Source organism: Cnephaeus nilssonii (genome assembly GCF_951640355.1).
Source record: "Cnephaeus nilssonii genome assembly, chromosome: 5".
Taxonomy (NCBI): Eukaryota; Metazoa; Chordata; class Mammalia; order Chiroptera; family Vespertilionidae; genus Cnephaeus; species Cnephaeus nilssonii.
Genome location: NC_137076.1, coordinates 7266159 through 7287825, shown reverse-complemented (window position 1 = coordinate 7287825; position 21667 = coordinate 7266159). Strand labels below are relative to the sequence as shown.

Sequence of the window (21667 nt, the reverse complement as noted above, 5' to 3'; positions counted from 1 at the left end):
TCAGGCAGGTTTTGTTCTGGGCCTAACTGTGTCTGAGGCATCTTAGCAACAAATCGCACGTGGAGACGCTGGGAAAGAGGAGCCGGAGCCCGCGGAAAAGGGCAAGTGTCCCCTCCGGCTCCTGGCTGACAGGTCCGTGAGAAGAGCAGCGTGGGGACGGTGCGGTGCGGTGCGCTGCTGGTCTGACTCTCGGCGTCCGAGACTGGGGGCCTTTCTCATAAAAAGATGGGAGGGCTCTGACACCTCTTCGTGGCTGTCACCAGGAGAAACAGGCTGAACCAGGGTGTGTCCTTGAGCAAGAAGGATGTCTAGATGTTTCGTAAATTTGCTCATCATGATTCCGTGTTGGGATTACTCTTAAAATGCGTGTTTCTTGTGATGTTAACTTGATGTCCTCCCAGGTGTGTAGGAAGGGCACGTGTCCCAGATCTGCGCTGCACGGGCCACCACGTCTTCTTCTGGAAGCTCCCGCGCCTTCTTCATGCCGACGCCAAGGCTGGTGGAGAGCACTGGGTTGGACCTGTGAAGACTGAAGCGAGGTGCTCATCCCGTGTCTGCCAGCGAGGGGGGGATGCGATCTAAACAAAACCACGCAGAACCCTTCTGACTTTGACACCCACTGGCTGTCACGCTGACATGATTGCCAGGCTGGCCTCCTGGGAGCCCCCCCCGCCCCCCCCCACACCTCAGTGGTTGCTAAGCAAATAAGTCACAGGCCTCGGGGACAGAGCCTTTAGGGTTCGGTGGTCACATAAGCACGTGACACCTCAGGTCATGCTCTGTGACGACGGGGACGCCTGCCTGTCCTGCACAGCCCGCCTGCAGCCCGTGGCGACGCTCTGGGCGGTCAGTCTCAGAAGAGGGACAAAAGGTGAGGCTTTCTCTCAGGAGCCTTCAGAAAGAGGCCTTTAACAGGAAGTAGATTAAGAGACAGGAAGATACAGAGTGGGCCATGCAGCAGCAACTCGTGCCCACGTCAGTAAGAAGCGCGCCCGTGGGCATCGTAAGTGAGGAGCACAAAGGTATTTAAAAATGCCAGCATCACCCCGACACGGAGAGCAGATGGCTGTTCAGACACACGTTTACGATGCACCATTCGCCCTGGGCCGCCTCTTCTGCAAACAGCCAGGCTTGTCGGGGCCCGTGGTCAGTGGCCAGCTTCGGGCGGGTTTTGGGTGCCACCAGGTCACCTGGGAAATAAGGCTGTTCTCAAAGCCTCACCAGGGGGGACCTTTGCAATTTAACCCTGAGCCCCAACCTGAGCTTGGAAAGCGCTGCCGTTCTTCCAAAACAGACGTTGACAGAAGAACACAAAACAAGAAAGGTGATCATAAATCCCATCACAGAAGAGGTGACCCCCCACGGCCCCCTTTAAAAAATCAGGTTTTGTTCTCATCATACATGTCCAAAGAAGGTTCGAGAGTGGAGAATTCACTTTCATACACCAGGCTCCGCGGGGACAGAGAGCTTCGGTGGAAGAAGTGGCCACCTGGAGAAGGAACAAGAAGCACAGACTTACTAGGTCATCAGGCCTCTCCTCCCCCCGCTTCCCACGTGGCTTGGAGGAAAGAAGGTGAATTACCTTCAAAGCATCACACTTCTCAAATATGTGACTTTATTTTGGGTTCTTACCATGAGAAAAATTCAGAGAGTTCAGGCATCCCTCCATTTAAGCAACTTTAACCCTTTGCACTTGCTTGCTTTTTTCTCAATTCCTTTATTCTAATGCTAACCGTGTCGAGTCACACTCAACATCCGAGTGCAAAAGGTTAAACACCTCAATTCCAACGTTTGGGTCCCCAAAGGAGAACGCCTGGAGCTCTTCAGAGCAAAAGCTGCCTGGTGCGCTTACACAGCCTCCACTCGCAAACGTGAAGACTGGGACCGAGGGACCCGCGACCACATGGAAAATCCCGTGTCTCCTGTCTGAGCCCGGGGTGGGGCACACAGAGCCGCTTCACCCCGGGGCAGACTGGGGTTGTGACTCTGAGGTTCTGATAGTGCCCTACAAGTTTTTATTTATATTAAAGTTATACCTTAACAGGGCTCTGACAGGTCCTCCCACATGTGTGAAGACCAGTAATCTGCGACCCCCTTCCTCAGAGACAGCCGCTTGGAGCTGATTCGTGGCATACTTCCCTCCATGTCTCTAACTAGCATGTTTCCTGCTGAACCCCCACTGTGGAGGACTCCCCCATCTACCCCTTTAAACAGCCACACATTTCCCACTGCCTCAGCGTAATTATATTTTTAAGAAAATTCAGTGTTTACGTTATTTGACGATTTGTGCTATTCAGAGCTAAGCCATGCTTGCATTTCCTTTTCTGAATGACTGTGTTTCGTTTTGCAGGTTTATTGGGGTATAACTGACATATAACGAAATGCACCTATTTAAATGTATAATTTGATGAGTCTTGACCTATGTACACGTCCCTGAAACAATCACTGACATCAAGACAGCAAGCATCTCCATCTCCCCCAAAACTTCCTGGTGACTCATAATTCTTCCCTTTCTTTCCACCCTAGTCGTACCCCCAGGTAGATGAGGTGAGTCTGTATCTTTCTAGAACTTTATGTAAGTGGAGTCAGACAGTAATTTATTGGCTCTTACAGATAAAGCTGCTCTGGACGTGTGTGTGAGTCTGACTGCCATTGCCCTCGGTGGGTTTCTAGGAGCGAAGGGCTGAAGAGATGTGAGTCGACGTTTCTAAAGCGGTTGAACTTCTGAGCATCCTGCCAGCTGTGTGCGTTCTACCTCCCAGCACGCACACAGTCCGCGTTAACGTGTGAGCCACGGAAGGAGTGCAGTAGCAGCTCACTGTGGCGTGTTCGCATTTCCCTGATTTCTGGCACTTTCCATGTGCTTACATACCAATTGTATTTATTTTGTGAAGCATTTTGCTCAAATCTTTTGCCCATTTAAAAAACTGGGTTGTCTTCCTATTATTGAGTTGTAGGAGTTTTTTTTTTAAAAGAATATTTTGGACACAGCTCCTCTGTCAGACATACATGTTTTGCAAATATTTTCTCCCAGTTTGTGGCTTGCCTTTTTATTTTCTTAACAGTGCCCTTTGAAGAGCAAAAGTTTGAAATTTTAATAAAATCTGATTTAATGATTTTTCTTTCTAGAGTCGATGCTTTTGTAGCAGGATAAAGAAATAGTTGCAAACCCCAAGGCCATTAAGATTTTTATCCTATGTGTTCATCTAGGACTTTTATAGTTTTAGTTCTTACATTTAGATAAACCACTTCAAATACATTTTTGTATATGGTGAGAAATAAAGATTGAAGTTCATCTTTCTGCCTATGGATAGGTTCAATAGTTGCAGCATCATTTGTTTAAAGAATTAGCCTTTCCCCAGTGAATTGCCTTGAGACCTTAGTTGAAAATCTATTGCTTTTATAGTTATGGGTTTTTCTGGGCACTATTTTGTTCCAGCAATCTGCTAGCCTATCTTTACTACAGCTTTAACTGTTAAAGTTATCCATCTTGTCATTGGTTTCCTAAAAGTACTTAAAGTTATTTTAAAGTCCATGTCAGATATTTGCAATATTTGTATTTCTTGTGGATCTATTTCTATTTTTTGTTTTTCCTACTTTTTGGTCATTTGGTTTTCTGGTATGCCTGTGTTTTTGTTGTTGTTAATCCTTACCATGCAGAAAGCTTGGCTTCCTCTATCGCCGGGGAAACTCAAGCCTCCCTCCTGCTCTCTCCATGGCCGCAGCCATCTTGGTTGGGTTAATTTGCATAATCACGCCTGATTGGCTGGTGGGTGTGGTGGAGTGATGGTTAATTTGCATATTACTCTTTCATTAGATAGGATAATATTCCATTGTAACCTATATAATAAAAGCCTAATATGCAAATCAACTGAATGGCGGAACAACTGGTGGAACAACCAGTTGCTATGATGTGTGCTGACCACCAGGGGGCAGACGCTCAACACAGGAGCTGCCCCAGCCCGCAGGCCCCAGGCCAGCCAAGGTGGGTGCCAGTGGGGTCCCCTGATTGTCCTGCTGGTTGCCCTGCAGAGGGAGGTGACCGGCGGTGGTGGTGGGGAGTGGGGCCAGCAAGTAGGCGGCAGCAGGCTGGCCAAGGTGAGTACCAGGGGGGCCCCCCTGATCACCCTGCTGGTTGCCCCACAGATTGGCCCTGATTGCCGTCCAGGCCTAGGGACCCTACCCGTGCATGAATTTTGTGCACTGGGCCTCTAGTATATATGTATGTATGTTAGGGTTTTTATATATATATAAATAAAAACCCTAATATGCAAATAGACCGAAAAGTGGAACAACTGAACAAGCAGTCGCTATGACATGTGCTGACCACCAGCGGGCATGCGCGGAACATGGTGGGCATTGGCCGCGGTGAGATGGTGGAGCAGGTGAGTGGGGGCACCAGACCAAGGGGGTCGCCAGTCACTGTCATCAGGGCAAGCGTCTGGTGGTTACTGAAAATTCTTTGCTCCCGCCTGGCGCTCACACTTGCTGCTGGCGCTGGAGCCGCCGCTTGCACCCACTGCTGGCATCTGGAGCCAGCCCCGATCACCCCTCAGGGCTTCTCCACCTCCCCCTGCTCCTGAGGGGTGATCAGGGCCAGCAGCCACCTCTCACACCCACTGCCAGTGTCGGCCCCACTTGCACCTGCTGCTGGCACCTGGCGTCGGTCCCGATTGCTCGGTGCCATCAGTGGGTGTAAGCAGCGGCTGCCAGCCCCGATTGCCCCTGATGGCTTCTCCACCTCCCCCTGCTCCTGAGGGGCGATTTGGGCAGCAGCCACCGCTCCCACCTACTGATGGCACTGGCCCTGCTCGTACCCATTGCTGGCTCCGGCCCCAATCGCTCCGCGCCGTCAGCGGGTGTGAGCGGGGCCGGTGCCATCAGCGTGTGGGAGCGGTGGCGGCAGGAGCAGGGCTGCCGGCAGACAGAGGACTGGGGGCCATGGTGGGAGGGGCTGGGTGGGGGCATGGAGGATGGGCCGAGACCCGCCCCTGTGCCCACTGCAGCCTCGTGGCCCACAGTTCCTTTCAAGGTGCACAAATTCATGCACTGGGCCCCTAGTCTATAATAATATGCCTGGTATTTTGATGGATTGCTACACATTGCATATGAAAAATGTGGAGATAAACAGAGGCTGCTGATGGTGGTGTCTTCCATAGGGTTCTTATTGCCTTAGGAAGGGATAAATCACTTTTAGGATACGGCATATCACTTGAATCCAATTAGGAATTAAGCAGAGGCAGAGTTGGGCTAGTCAGATTCTGGTTCATCCTCAGTTGCAGGATGCAGAGCTTTGGGGAGTCCAATGGAAAGCCTCGGGTGTTCATCAGGGATTGTTCTCCTTGGTGGGCCCTGAACACCCCAGTTTGTCTCACAAGCACACTAAGACTGCCGGGCTCCTCAGCTCTGTGTCTTTCACCCACATTTAGCCACTTCACAGTGTTTGTTTATGACAGCAAATGCCTGAAATGCCCAGTGCTGAACTTTCCTTTTCTGGGCTCTTAGTACCTAAGGTCCTCACTGTATTTACAGCTCTTCAATGGCTTAAAATCAAATATTCAAAAGAAGGCTTTCCCCTATTTGCTGGTTTTGCTGGTATGCTGGTTGGACTACAAGCTAGAATGTCGTTACCAGAAGCAGAAACCTAATCAACTTATTATCAATGGCTTCGGGTTCCCTAGTGTGGCTTAAAAGTCCCTTCTAGATTTTAGAATCCTGAAACTGACAAATGCAATTTAAAAAATAAGAGATTTTGAAATCCTCTGCAAAATATAAATATCTGATTATGTGTATTGTCCTATTTGCTGTTTTATATCTTTCTTCCCCTTTTAGACCATAAACTACTCATAAGCACAACTCAATATACTTTATTATTATTTAAAAAATATTTTTTTATTGATTTCAGAGAGGAAGAGAGAGGAAGAGAGAGCTAGAAACATCAATGATGAGAGAGAATCATTGATTGGCTGCCTCCTGCACATCCCTGGAATCGAACCTGGGACCCTTCAGTCTGCAGGCTGATGCTCTATCTACTGAACCAAACTGGCTAGGGCTCAATATACTTTATTTCAGTCTCTTCACACTGTGCCCATAAATACTATATAAAGTTGAGTTGACAGGGATATATATTATCTCAATTAGGGGTAACTAATTTGTGTCCAGAGACAATCTAGAACCCAGAAATTAGCCACCCTTGCTATTTATGTACATCATCAGTTTTGGCAGTTATATGGCCTTCATAGAAATTATGAAGATTTTTAAATAACTGAAATGTCCATCAATTTAGAATTGATTCAATATAAAATGCATTTATTAATATTAAAGAGAAGAGTGCAGACAGATCTATATGCACTGATGTAGAATAATCTCTAAATATTGTGGAAGAAGAATATTATGATCCATATATATATATATATATATATATATATATATATATATATATATATATATATATTTTGATAATCTATTGTTTCCAATATTCTTGGTCTCAAATTTTGTTAAGTACTTGTTTTCTGATTCATTTCTAGCAAAGATAAATGGAAGCTTGTCTATGCCTTGGGGGAATTGTTGATGTAGATGCCAACTGGGAAAAGAACTGTGCAGAGTTGAGTCATTTAGGAGAAAGCTGTCAGGTTAAGATGAAGACAGGAAACATTTACAAAAGCATAGGTCCTTCCTACTGACAAATGTAACCATCAGAGAGTCTGTGACAGTATTGGGGAAACCCTTTCCTGAGATTTCTGATCTTCAAAGATGTAGTTTTCTTCTGGGATGCTACATTTAATTCTTAAAACACTCTATGTTGTCCTGGCTGGGTGGCTCAGTTGGTTGGAGGATTGTTCTGTACACCAAAAGGTTGCAGATTCTATCCCAAGCCAGGGCATGCATGGGAGGCGGTCGATGATGTTTCTCTCTCACATCAATGTTTCTATTGCCTCCTTACTCTCCCTCTCCTTCCCTCCCCCTCCCCCCCTCCCCCCCCCCCCGCCCCGTATAGGGGGAAGAACACACAGTAAGAATAGGATCACAGTTGTTTAATGATTATTCACCTTACGAACTATAGATAAGAGGCTTTCTTACAGACCCTGGGAAACTGGAGGATGTGTTGCAAGGGGGTGAAAAAAAAAAAAGAGATGGGAGATTTGAAGATGGCGGCATAGGTAAATGCCTGCACTTGCCGCCTCCCACAACCACATCAAAATTACAACTAAAATACAGAACAACCATCATCCAGAACTGCTGGAAAGCTGGCTGAATGTAAGTCCTACAACTAGAGCAGTAAAGAAGAAAGCACATTGAGACTCGTAGGAGGTGAGGGGCATGGGACGGGTTGGTCTGGCACCCACGAGTGCCTTTTTTTAATCAGGAGGGCGATTGTCTCTGCAGAGGCTGCCCTGAGGAGCAAGGGGTCCCAGCCCCACACCAGCCCCCCAGCCCAGGGTCCCAGAGCTGGGAAGAAAAGTCCCTACAGGCAGTAAGAACTATGAGCTGTGAAAACCAGTACGGATTGGGGCTCAGTGACACAGAGGCTGCTGGATGTCCAGCTGTTCCTCTTAAAAGGCCAGCACCATGAACTGAACTTACAAGGTCCCACTTCCTCTGAGCTCCACACCAGAGCAAGGCTCTGGGGGACAGACACACATGAGGAGGAAGTGGATTGTCTGGCATCGGGGCAGGAACGTGAGGGCAGCTTCCTCCCAGACGGAGATGCTCGCAGGGATCATTGTTTCTATGCTGGGTTGCACAGCTGACTGGCAGCCATTTCTGTTTGCTCCACCCTGGTGATTCCCTAAGACCCTGCCTCATCCAGTTTACAACCACACCTAAGCTGTGTGCAGCGGCTTTTGCATATGAATGGCCTGTCCTTGCTCAGACTAAAATCTGTCAAACAAGCTGCAGCTGGGTCAGGGAGCCCTAAACCTATCAATAAAAGGCCCAACACCTGGCACCTGCACCAGCCTGCCTTGCTTCACAGCTGGGCCTCATCTGGGCACTTGCAAACGTGATACAAAGAGGAGGAATCTGCAGATCTCTCTGTAGCTCCTGCTGGGTGGCCCTGGGCAGTGGCTGACTTTGCACCTCCCTGGTGACCCAAGAGCCAGTGTAACCCGTGGTCAGTGTCAGACCATCCCAGATTACAACTCTTCAGACCCATAAGCGGCACACTCAAGGGGCAGACTCAGTGAGCACCAAAGCCCCACTGAAGCAAGTCCTTCCCCATAAGGGTGTCTCCTGCACAGCAGCTCTCCCACTGTAGTTGCAGCTGGTCCTCACAGCCAATTGGCCTGGAGGTCAATTCCTCCCAGTGACGGTGGCATGAGGACATGACTGATGTCCCAGAGGAAGTTGCAGTCGCTGTACTTGTCAGCCTTTCATTGTGATTTGAGAGTTTTTAAAAAGTAACTGGGACGTTTTACTTTTTGCCTTTATAAACTGCCCCAAATCCCTAGGACGTAACCCCCTATTACAGTTTGTTAAGTATGTGACCAAAAGCAAGTGCTGGAAATGCGTTTTTCTGGGTTTGAAGAGAAAGAAATCACTCGTGTCTTTGAATTTTGAATGACTCTTCTCTGTCCATGAGCCTGGGCCATTCCTATCGTAGTCATGTGCGGTGTGCGTGGGTCACGAGGAAAGAGCCTCCGGAAGGGAGGGAGGTGTCGGGCTGGCTGTTGCCAGGACCCCTCTGCCTCTGCCTCTGCCTCTGCCTGGAGCAGGAGGCGGCGAGGCCTGGGGCGTGAGGGGGCGGGGGAGGGGAGGGAGGAGCGGGCAGCTTGCCTGAGGCTCTGACTCAGGCGGAGGAAACTCCTGCCCCTTGCGTGGTTAGGTAAGACCAACTGACATTTTCTTCAAAAGGAACTTTTATGAAAAACTTTAAAGAAAACCGGAGTGAAGGAACTGTAACTTTTACAGATGTGCTAGACTTCTTCTGGTTTTCAAAGCCTCCTCAGAGACTGCCCAGCTTCCCTCCTGGGCATCTTCTCATTCTGGCTTCACCTTTACCTTATCCTCAGGCTGAGCTCGGCTCTGATGCTGCCCGGCTCCTGCTACTTGGACCTGTTTTTTTGGCTCCTCAGTAAGGAAAACGCTCTCCAGCAAGATCTCCAGCTTCCCTCTTCAGGTGGTTCTGCTGCTCTCCTGTCCGAGGGAGTCTTCCCAGAGGTCGCTTTACCTATGTGCGTTGAGAATCTTCCTCTTGTCACTGACCCAACGGTGCCAACCCTATTTCTTGCCCGTGGGCTTGTCTGTTAGGTAGCTCTGAGCTATAACGTTCTAAACCAGCTCCCCTCTCCGCCGCTTTCTTTTGTGTCCCCATTCTTTTTTTTGTTTAAATATATTTCTTTATTGATTTCAGAGAGGAAGGGAGAAGGAGAGAGAGATAGAAACATCAATGATGAGAGAGAATCATTGATCGGCTACCTCCTGCACGCCCCCTACTGGGGATCGAGCCCGCAACCCAGGCATGTGCCCTTGACTGGAATCGAACCTGGGACCCCTCAGTCCGCAGGCTGATGCTCTATCCACTGAGCCAGGCCGGCCAGGGCTGTGTCCCCATTCTTTTAATTCAAGGAGCCAACCTGCATCTACTTCACTCCTTCCAAAATTCCGGGGCCTCCTCGTGGAGAGCCATGCTCTGTGAACATTATAAAACTCTTGGAAGTTTTGTGATCTTCAATGACATAATCGTTTCCTAGATATGACACCTAAAACACAAACCAAAGAAAAAACAGGCACATTGCATTCCCATCAAAATTAAAAACTTGGGAGGCAGGTCCAAGATGGTGGTGTAGGAGGATGCTGAGCTCGACCCTCCTAAGAACACACAGAACATACACCTCTATTTAGAGCAATTCCTCCTGAGAGGCAAGTGAGGGCCAGTAGAACAGCTTCTGTACAACACGTGAGATGGACCACATATCGCAGGCTGGGCGCCTCAAGAGTGCGGGGCTGCTGCGAGGAGTCTCCAGCCGTCACCCCCGGAGCTAGCTCCAGCAGAAGAGTGCGTGCACGGGGCCCCTCAGCTGGGGACCGATCCAGTGCGCGGCAGGATGCAGCTGTAGGCGCCCGCTGGGTTGCACACACACGTGGGGGCTCCCCTGACCTAGCGCAACACTGTGGTACCTCGCACAGGGCTGTCCCGTGGAGAAAGTGCAGAACAAGTAGGGCGTGCGATGGCAACAGACAGTTACAGCAATGGGGAGCCCGCCTGGATCAGAGCAGCGAGGAAGCACACACCAGGCTGGAACCCACTCATTCTGGCCACGCAGCCCACCAGGCACCCACACGCACCCACCCTGCCCAAGAACAGCCCACCCAAACCATCCGGCACAGTCTACATAGAGACCACATTTGCAAGACTGGGAGAGAGAGCTATTTCATCGAACTCACAGGAACAAGCACAAAGTCAAACGAAAAATGGGAGACAGAACATTCCTCAGATGAAGAAACAAACAAAAAATACCGGAAGAAAAACACTGATGAAACAGAGGTAAGTATTATGCCCGATAAAGAACTCAACTTCAACAAAGAGGTAGAAAATATAATAAAGAACCAATCAGAGATGAAAAAGACAGTAACTGAAATGAAGAACATATTAGAAGGATTTAGAAAAGGGGCATAAAGTATAGTTGAAGAAATAATGGCTGAAAACTTTCCTAATTTGGGGCAGGAAACAGACATCCAGGTTCAGGAAGCACAGAGAGTTCCAAACAAGATGAACCCAAAGGGGCTCACGCCAAGATATACTGTAATTAAAATGGCAAAAGTTAAAGATAAAAAAAACAATTTTGAAGGCAGCAAGGAGGAAACAAGTCACATACAAGGGAAACCCCATAAGGCTATCAGCTGATTTCTGAGCAGCAATGTACAGGCCACAAGGGAGTGACAGGAAATATTTGAAGTGCTGAAAGAAAGGAAACTACAATCTAGAATACTCTACCTGGCAAGGTTATCACTCAGAACTGAAGAAGAAAGAGTTTCCCAGATAAGCAAAAACTAACGGACTTCATCACAATTAAACTGGCTTTCCAAGAAATGTTAAAAAATCTTCTTTATGCAGAAAGAAAAGGCCATAACCAGAAATAAGAAAAAAATCTCAATGGTAAAGGCAAATGTATAACAAACACAGTAAATCAACCACTTAAAAAGCTAATATGAAGGTTAAAAGACAAAAGTAGCAACATTAACTATAACTAGTCAAGGTATACATAAAACAAAAAGATACAGAACATGTATCAGCTTAAAATAGACTGAGATATATATATATATGAATATGTATGAACCTCATGGTAACCACAAACCAAACACCTACAAAAAATATAGAGGATCCAAACAAAACACTAAAGAATATCTGCAAATCAAAAGGAAAGGAATTAAGAGAAGAAAGGAACAGAGAACAAAAACAGCCAAAAAAAAAATTAACAAAATAAGCACATACCTATCAATTATTACCAATTTTTAAAATACATTTTTCAGAGAGGAAGGGAGAGAGAGAGAGAGAGAGAGAGAGAGAAACATCAATGATGAGAGTTATCAATCGGTTGCCTCCTGCATGCCCCCTACTGGGAATTGAGCTGGCAACCCAGGCATGTGCCCTGACCAGGAATTGAACAGTGACATCCTAGTTTATAGTTCGACTCTCAACCACTAAGCCACCCTGGCTGGGCTCAATTATTACTTTAAATGTAAATGGACTAAATGCTCCAATCAAAGGACTGAATGGATAAAAGAACAAGACCCCTCTGCATGCTGCTCCTAAGAGATTCACTTTAGATAAAAAACCACACAGACTGAAAGTGAAGGGGTAGGAAAAGACAGTCCATGCAAAAAGGAATAAAAAGAAAGCTGGGATAGCAATACGCACATCAGGCAAAACAGACTTCAAATCAAAGAATGTAAAAAGAGCCTGGCCGGCATGGCTCAGTGGTTGAGCATCGACCTATGAACCAGGAGGCCACGGTTTGATTCCCGGTCAGGGCACATGCCCAGGTTGCGGGCTCGAGCCCCAGTCATGAGACGTGCAGGAGGCAGCAGATCCATGATTCTCCCTCATCACTGATATTTCTCTCTCTCCCTCTCTCTTCTTCTTTGAAATCAATAAAAATATATTAAAAAGAGAGACAAAAGAATATTACATAATTATAAAGGAGTTAACCCAAAAAGAGGATATAACAATTATAAATATATATACACCCAACATAGGTGCAAGTATAAATGGACATAAAAGCAGAAATTAACAGTAATACAATAGCTGGAGAATTTGATACTTCACATACATCAATGGATAGATCATCCACACAAAAAATTAACAAGGAGATAATGGCTTTAAATGCCACATTTGACTAGACGAACTTAATAGATATTCAAGGAACATTTCATCCCCAAACTGCAGATTACACATTTTTCTCAAATGCACATAGAACATTTTCTAGGATAGACCACATATTAGGTCACAAAATAAGCCTCAACTTTAATAAGATTAAAATTATATCAAGCATATTTTCTGACCACAATGGCACAAATCAACTACAGGAAGAAAACTGGAAAAAACACACATATGTGGAGATTAAACAACATGATACTAAACAACCAATGGATCAAAAAGGAAATCAGCCCTGGCTGGTTTTGCTCAGTGGTTAGAGTGTTGGTCTCAGGACCAAAGGGACACGGGTTTGATGCCGGTCAAGGACGTGTACCTCAGTTGCACGCTCAATCCCCAGCCCAGGTCAGGGCATGTGCAGGAGGCAATCAATGGGTGTGTCTCTCTCACATGGATGTTTCTCTCTCTCTCTTCCTCCCTCCCTCTCCCTCTCTTTCACTCTCTCTAAAAATCAATGGAAAAAATACCCTTGGGTGAGAATTAATCACAGCAAACAATCACAAAAAATATCCCCCAAAACTTCCTTGAGACAAATGAAAATGAAAACACAACTTTCCAAATTTTATGGGAAGTTCATAGCTTTACAGGCCTACATTTAGAAACAGGAAAAATCCCAAATAAACCAAACAATCCACTTTACACCTGAAGAAACTAGAAAAAGAACAAAACCCAAAGTAGAAGGAAAAAAATAATAAAGATCAGAAACTACAAAACAGACAAAATAAAACAACAGAAAAGATCAATGAAACTAAGAGCTAGTTCTTTGAAAGGATAAACCTCTAGCAAGATTCTTCAAGAAAAAAGAGAAAGAGCCCAGCTGGTGTGGCTCAGTGGTTGAGCGTTGACCTATGAACCAGGAGGTCACAGTCTGATTCCCAGTCAGGGCACATGCCTGGGTTTCAGGTTCCATCCCCAGTGGGGCACATGCAGGAGGCAGCCCATCAATGATTCTCTCCCATCATTGATGTTTCTGTCTCTTTCTCCTCTCCCATTCCTCTCTGAAATCAATTAAAAAAAAAAAAGAAGAAATAACATTAAAAAGAAAAAAGAGAAAGAGCTCAAATAAATAAAATTAGAAATGAAAGAAGAGGGATTACAATCAACACCGCAGAAATAAAGGATCATTAAAGAACACTGAACAATTATATGCCAACAAATTGGACAACTGAAATGGATACATTTCTAACAACATACAACCTTCGAAGACTAAATCAGAAACAAACAGAAAATCTGAACACACCAAATACTAGCAATGAACTTGAAACAATAAGAACTACCAAAAACAAAAGCCCAGCACCTGTCGGCTTCAGGTGAATTCCACCAAAAATTTAAAGAAGAATTAATACCTATCCTTCTCAAACTATTCAAAAAAATTGATAAGGAAGGCTTCTATACTCCTTCTACAAGAACAGCATTAACCTGATACCAAAACCAGGTCAAAAAAGAGAATTACAGGCCAATATCCCTGATGAACATAGATGTAAAAATTCTCAAGAAAATACTAGCAAACTCAATTCAACATACATTAAAAAGCCTATACACCATGATCAAGTGGAATTCATATCAGGAATGCAAGGGCAGTTCAATATCTACAAAACAATTAGTGTGATACATCACATCAACAAAACCAACGATAAAAATCATATGAAAAAGTATTTAACAAAATGTAACAATCATCTCTGATAAAAGTTCTCAAAAAAGTGGGTACAGAAGGAACTTACCTAAAATGATAAGGGCCATACATGACAATCCCACAACTAACATCATACTCAGTGGTGAAAACTGCAAGTTTTTCCTCTAAGATCAGGAACAAGACAAGGATGCCAACTCTTACTACTGTTATTCAGTACAGTATTGGAAGTCCTAGCCACAGCAATCAGACAAGAAAAAGAAAGCCATCTAAAATGGAAAGAAAGAAGTAAAACTGTCATTATTCGCAGATGACATTATACTATGTGTAGAAACCCTAAAGAATCCACCAAAAAATTAACAGAAGAAATGAATTCATAAAGTATCAGGATACAAAACTAATATACAGAAATATGTCACACAATAATGAATGATCATCAGAAGAAATTACAAAAACAATTTCATCATTTACAATTGCATCTAAAGAATAAAATAATAGGAATAAATTTAATGAAGGGGGTGAAAGACCTGTACTCTGAAAACTGTAAGATGCTAAAGAAAGAAAATAAAGAGGACACTAATAAATGGAAAAATATACTGTGCTCAAGGACTAGAAGGATTAATATTGTTAAAATGACCACTAAGCAGGCTACAGATTCAATGTAATCCCTATCAAAATACCAATGGCATTTTAAGTTAACAGAAGTATAACAAATAATCCTAAAATTTATATGGAATCACAAAAGACCACAAATAGCTAAGCAATCTTGAGAAAGTAGAACAAAGTTGGAGATATCAGGCTCCCTGATTTCAAACAACTACAAAGCTATAATAATCAAAATAGTATGGTAGTGACACAAAAACAGAGCCCAGAAATAAACCCTTGCTTATAAGATCAATTAATTGAAGACAAAAAAAGGCAAAATATACCATGGAGAAATGACGGTCTCTTCAACTAGTGGTGCTGGGAAAACTGGACAGACGTGTGCAAGAAAATAAAATAATATTGGACCACTGTCTAATGTCATATACAAAAATAAACTCTGAATGAATTAAAAGACTTAAATGTAAGACCTGAAACCATAAAACTCCTAGAAGGAAACATAGGTAGTAAACTATTTGACATCAATATTAGAATTATCTTTATGGATATGTCTGAGCAAGGGAAATAAAAGCAAACATAAATAAATGGGACTTTATCAAATTAAAAAGTTCCTGCACAGTGAAGGAAACCATCAACAAAACAAAAGGACAACCTACTGAATGGGAATATATTTGCCAATGATATATCTGCTAAGGGGTCAATATCCAAAATATATAAGGAACTCATACAACTTACCACTAAAAAAACAAACAATTTAAGTAAAAAATGGGCAGAGTACCTGAATAGACATTTTTCTAAAGAAGGCATACATATGGCTGATAGAAAAGCAAAAAGATGCTCAACATCATTAATCATCAAGGAAATGCAAATCAAAACCACAATGAGGAATCACCTCACACCTGTCACAATGGCTACCATCAATAAATCAACGAACAACAAGCACTGGTGAGGATGTGGAGAAAAGGGAACCCTCATGCATGCTTGGTGGGACTGCAAAATGGTGCAGCCACTAGGGGAAACAGTACGAAGGTTCCTCACAAAACTAAAAATAGAACAACCATATGACCCAGCAACCCCACTTCTGGATATTTATCTGAAGAAAACAAAAATACTAATTTGAAAAACATGCACCACTATGTTCACTGCAGAATTATTTACAATAGCCAAGATACGGAAGCAACCAGGTGTTCATTGATAGACGAATGAAGAGGATATGGTATATATACACAATGGAATATTACTCAGCAATTAAAGAATGAAATTTTGCTATTTGAGACAACATAGATGGACCTAGTAGGTATTATGTGAAATGAAATAAGACAGAGAAAGACAAATACTGCATTTCACTGATAAGTGGAATTTTTTTTAAAAAGCAGAACAAACAAAACAAAAACAGATCAAGAAACAAAGAATAAACTTATGGTTGTCAGAGGGGAGGGGTGAAAAAGGTGAAGGGGAATATAGTCAACAATGGTGATAAGTTAGCATGGTGACAGATAGTTACTACACTTAGTGTGAGGAGCACTGTAAGGTATATAAATGTCAAATAACTATATCGTACACCTGAAACTAATAGAATACATAGAGTTAACTATCTATGTAGTAGTGGCCTGGTACACGAATTTGTGCACATTGAAAGAAAATTAATTAGAAGAAATATTTTAATATCGCTACTCGCCCTTTCTCTATAATAGAAGTGTCAACCAAATTCATGATTGACAATGACAGATGGAAACACACGCCTGTGATTGGCACCAGCAAGAGCTTTATATGTATCGTGCAGGCGCGAGTCAACTTAGCCTTTTATAGATATAGAATAAACTTGCTTAATTAGACCTGCTTTCTGATGTAGCTAAACTTTTTCCAGCCCAGTGAAGCACCCCAACTTCTCTTTCAGGTAATTGTCAGCAACACGGCAGTAAATATCAACATGAAGCAGATTATTATTGTAGGTCACACAGGGAGAACAAAGGGTAAATCAATAAAAAAATCAATAAAATATATATATATATATATATATATATACACACACACACACACACACACACACACACACACACACACACTAGAGATCTGGTGCATGAAATTCACGCACAGGTAGGGTCCCTAGGCCTGGCCAGCGATCAGGGTTGATCTGTGGGGTGACTGACAGGGTGATCGAGGGGCCCCCGCTGGCACCCGCCTTGGCTAGCCTGGCACTGTCCACTTGCTGGCCCCACCCCCCACCGCTGCCTGTCAGGGCCTGTGGACTGGGGGCAGCTCCTGTGTTGAGCGTCTGCCCCCTGGTGGTCAGTGTGCGTCATAGCGACCGGTCGTCCCACCGTTCAGTCGATTTGCATATTAGGCTTTTATTATATAGGATTAAAAGGCCACAGACTGTATGATTGTATTTATAGAAAATGTCCACGGTAGGTAAATCCATAGAGACGAGAGTAGATTAGTGAGAGGTTACTGTTAATGGGTACAGGACTTCATTTTTGAGTGATGAAAATGCTACGTAGTTAGACAGTTGTGATGGTTGTACAACCTTGTGAGTATACTAAAAACCCCTGAAATGACTTACCCTTTAAAAAGGTAAATTTTATGGTATGTGAATTATAGCTAAAAAAAAAAAGAAAATAAAAGAAAAAAATATTCAACCCAGCCTACCAATTTGAGCATGACTGCTGAAGGACCCTGCTACCAACGGGAATATGTTCGCATCCTCAGGTATGCTGAGGTGGAAGGCTGAGAACTCAGTGCTCAAAATGTCACGCATACGACCCCAGCCGGTGTGGCTCAGTGGTAGAGCGTGGGCCTGTGCACCGAAGGGTCACCGGTTGGGGCGTGTGCGGGAGGCAGCCATATCAAGGTGTCTCTCTCACATTGATGTTTCTCTCTCTCCCCCTCCCTCCCTTCCACTCTCTCCAAAAATATCCATGGAAAAAATATCCTCGAGTGAAACACAGACTGATAATTCTTCAAGCTCTTATGACTCAATATAACAAAATATTTCAACATTTTCCTCATCAATAAAGCAAAAATATTCCATTTATATATGTAAAATTGCTTTCATCCAACTTTTTAGAATTTGCTATATTTAAAAGGATGCTGATGCTGTAAAAACTAGGTTTAAAGAAGTCAGACAGACTTATTAATCAGTGCGAATTTTGGAGATTTTTTTCTTACACTCAACCCTTCATCCCACAAGTATTTATTGAGCACCTACTATGTGCAAAGCACTCTACTAGGCAGGTGGATAGTGGCAGGCGATGCACTGTCATGTCCCTGCAGCTGCCCTGGAGCTGCCGCTGTGGCTGGAGGGACATCAACCACAAACAAAGGAACAAGATGCGATCAGAGAGTGAATGGTGACCTTGAAGAGCCCCAAGGGCATTACCAACCAAGGCGCCCAGGCTGGGGTCCTATTTGGGCACAGTAGGAGCCAACATGAAAACGCCCACAGAGAGAGGGCACGGCTCCTCCCAGGGGGAGTCACGAGCACGTTCTGTCTCTGAAACGGAAATCTGGGCATGTGATCCCCAAATCAGCCTTCCAAACACAAGTGGGCGAATAACACGCAACAGCACAGCCTTTTCATTTATTATTTATTTATTTTAATACAAAGCTTTGGCATTAGCAATTTATGAAAAAATAAAATGTACTAAAAATAAATGCTTGTGTGGCATGATTGGTAAATGATGCACAAAAATAGGTTCTTTTTCCCTTCAAGGCAATCAGTCAGAAAGCAGTTGTTTCTTCTTTAAAACCATTCTACCCTATGGGATAAAAGGAAGAGACAGGTCAGGCATTAGTTAAAGGGTAGTTGTCAGGTTTTAAAATAATAGAGAAAGGGATCCTAACTGACAGCGGCCTAGGGCGGTCCCCGCTATTTCCCAAGCCCACTGGGGAAGCCAGTCAGCCATCAGCATTGCCCTGAACTCGGCAGCTTCAGATCCACGGTCCCGTGTTAGTATTCCCAAAGAAATGCAGGGAACAGTGTGGGCCAGTGGTCGGCAAACTCATTAGTCAACAGAGCGGCAAACCGCGGCTCGCGAGCCGCATGTGGCTCGTGAGCCGCAGTTTGCCGACCACTTGTTTAAAAGGTGGGGACAATTCCACAACTGAATGTTTCCTGGTTTGAACACACGCTCAAACTGAGTGTTCTGCAATCTGTCGCTGTTGTTCTTAAAACATGCTCCTCCTTTTCCCTCAAACAACAATGCCATTATTTATTTTGAAATAATATTTAAAGAGCACAGACCTCCAGGAATGTATGGCTCTTATGGGAATTCCCCAGATCATGGGGATGTGTGCCTACATCCGGTGTCTGAGGAGCCTCAAGTCCTTTGCTGCTTCCTCACGGCCCTCGGCTAGTGCTGCCTGCCTGCAGCCGCGCAATGGGCTGCCCTCCTCCCTGAACCCTGCGGGTCTGGTTCACCTCCAGGTTCCCAAATCAGGTCCCCAGTTCTGTTCTCTTCTCTTTGCTGAGTTCCAGGTCCGTACTTCAAACCATTACCTTTGTTACCATACAATTCGCTAACATTTCTTGATTTCATCTCCTCCCTTATCACCCTGACTTCCTCACTCATCTTTCTGCCTCCAGTCTACCACTCCGGAGCAACTTCTCAGCCGCCAGGAATTACTTTTTGCTGAAAAGCCTTACACATTACGTACCGTTTACAAGAATAATGTTCAAATTCTAGAGTCTGCCTCATTCTAGAGTCCTCCCGGGGGAGTCACGAGCACGTTCTGTCTCTGCCACCTACAGTAGTCACATCAAACACACAACTCCCTGAACTGCTCTGGTTTTTCCTCACTTTGTGCCAATTATGCCAGCCTGGTTCTAAGTCACTCCCTCAGGAAGCCTCTTCAGCCCCTCCGGGAAAAGTGGCGGGTACCCCACCTGTGAGATACTGAGCTCCCGAGCTCATTTCCGGTGGCAAGTGCTCGGCTCAGGTCAACGCTGCCGGGCGCTGAGCGGCACAGCCGGGCCCCAGGGCCCCTGCATGCCCGGCCTGGCATGCAGAGCACACTAGCATCTAAACAATGAAACACCATTCACAGCAGCTTCCAGTCAGCGCTAGGCTCTAGTGCATATGTAAGATACATTGTTCTGATCATATTTCCTCAGAGAAGCTGGATATCAGATATGAGGACTTTGAATGGGTGAATCAAAAATTTTAAACTTACTTATTATAAACTAATGCAGCCATAACATTAAAGGTACTTCTGAAAGAAAAAGAAAAAAGCCCACTGCCAACGACAGTACAGAAGTCCAAAGGTCCCACTCCCTTTAATCCTCTTTGGCCATAATGTTTTCAGAAAACCAATTTGTCATCTTCACCCACACTGTCTGGAGCCCTTAACTGGCGCCCTGGAGCAGCCAGACAGCGGTGCAGGGGAGGACCGACCCAGAAACACCGGTGTTAACGCCGTGCTCTGCTTCCGACGGCGTTTCTCGGGGCCACTTAGGCCGTATAGGCCTTAGGCTCCTCCTCCGTATGTATCGCAGGCTCAGGGCGACTAACAGGAAAAGTGAATACTCAGATGAAGAAGAGGGTTCATTAACCAGCTTGGGCAAGTTCAAATCTGCTGGCATTACTACAAGAAAGGCTCTCTCAGAAAAATAAACAAAGATGGGTGCTAGTGTGAGCAAAAAGTTGAGAACTAAAAATTCGAAGTTCTTTAGATCAGTGTTTTTCAAACTTATTAATGGATTGTAAATCAATGTACGAGCTCACGACTAGCATTAACAACGAAGTACTGGACTGATCAGAGCACTGCATGAATAAGGAAAATGCCTATGAAGTTTCTGCTCCAGCCGTACACAGGGGAGTCCTGGGTCGCAATGCAGAACGGATCTCACAGTGGGAGATGGTCTAAAAAGCCCCCTTCCTCTGGCTCTGATCGCTCCCGGACAGGGCCCATTTGGGACTCTCCGCTCAGGAGGGACTCTCAGAACCGGAAGGAATCTGAGACTTCCGCCTGATGCAGGACCTGTCTCTGAATAGCTCCAGCTTTGCAGCTTCTGTCTGATAAGCAGGTCCTGGCGAGCTCACTAGCCTTTCAAGACATGCCATGTCACCGAGACAATTCTGATGGACAGAAGTTCTTTCTTACGTCAAGTGGAAATCTACCTCCCTGTGGATGTCTCCAGAAGATGTCACAGTAAGTGCTGCTTCTGTGAGCCCCGGGTATTCTCCGGGGGACTGTTGGGAGTATTAACGGGGCAAGGTGGGATAACAGCCCAGTACAGGAGTAAGGAAGGTCTTGGTAGGGGCTATTCTCATCGTTGGGAGTCCTTCCAACACCTGGAGACACCTCTCATCTCACCCAGGTTCCTCTTTTTCTAAGCTAAGCTTTCCCAAGACATCAAATCTTGAATCTCCAGACCCTTTTATATTGAGATATGTCAGTGTTCCTCTTAAAGTCTGAGCAGAACAATTCAGAAATATTGAGTGGAGAGTAAAGCAGAGACATCCATTCCTTTGATCTGGTCTAGACGCTTCTACCATGACTCCTCGGAGGACAGCTCAGGAGGGGAACTGGGAGACAGCCCAGGCCACTTGCCTGCTGCAGAGCCGGCGGCGGGGTCTGGGGCAGTGTTACAGGATTTGACATTTGTCCCAGTTACTTCGTCAGGCTAACCACAGCCGACTTATTCCTCCTGCTGAGACTGTTTCAATCTCGAAGGTTTGGGTTACACTCCTCTGCAAATTTTAGGACATGATTTCCATGAATCCAAATCTAGGAACCGAGAATGGCTGTAGAGACTAACTCATCCTTCCAGTCAACTCAAAATCTCTCCTACATCACCCACAGATTTTACTTATAACTTGTTCCAAAAAAAAAAAAGACAATATTTACTTTTCTTCTGTTGAGAGAAAATCAGCTTGATACAAATATGAGCCTGTAAAGGCTAGGCTTTAACAAGGCTCATCTGAATAAGGAAGGAGAGGAGAAACCTCCTTGGAAACGGAACTTCAATAACCTTGCTCACTTAGGTACTAACAAACAGAGGCACGAGACTCAAACATGTAAAAATACATTTACCTTGGTTTATCTGCTTCTTTGAC

General features: G+C 44.8%; 1 protein-coding gene and 1 pseudogene across 4 annotated transcripts in view; one reads left to right on the top strand and one right to left on the bottom strand.

The window, feature by feature from the left end:
- The window catches only part of LOC307100408 (glyceraldehyde-3-phosphate dehydrogenase-like), a 1087365-nt pseudogene that overhangs the window by 314479 nt on the left and 751219 nt on the right, over positions 1-21667 (top strand). The window lies entirely within an intron of this gene.
- The window catches only part of RNF130 (ring finger protein 130), a 124116-nt gene continuing 102486 nt past the window's right edge, over positions 38-21667 (bottom strand). Inside the window, exons 8-9 of one of the 3 annotated variants that reach the window (XM_079772821.1) lie at positions 1402-1489; positions 38-529 (exon numbers count right to left, since the gene is read on the bottom strand). In XM_079772821.1, coding sequence (XP_079628947.1) covers positions 382-529; positions 1402-1489 — 236 coding nt within the window. In that variant the 3' untranslated portion in view covers positions 38-381. Of the gene's footprint in view, positions 530-1171; positions 1191-1401; positions 1490-18188; positions 18368-21667 lie in introns of those variants that run through there. The other 2 variants (XM_079772820.1, XM_079772822.1) reach the window with 2 other exon arrangements.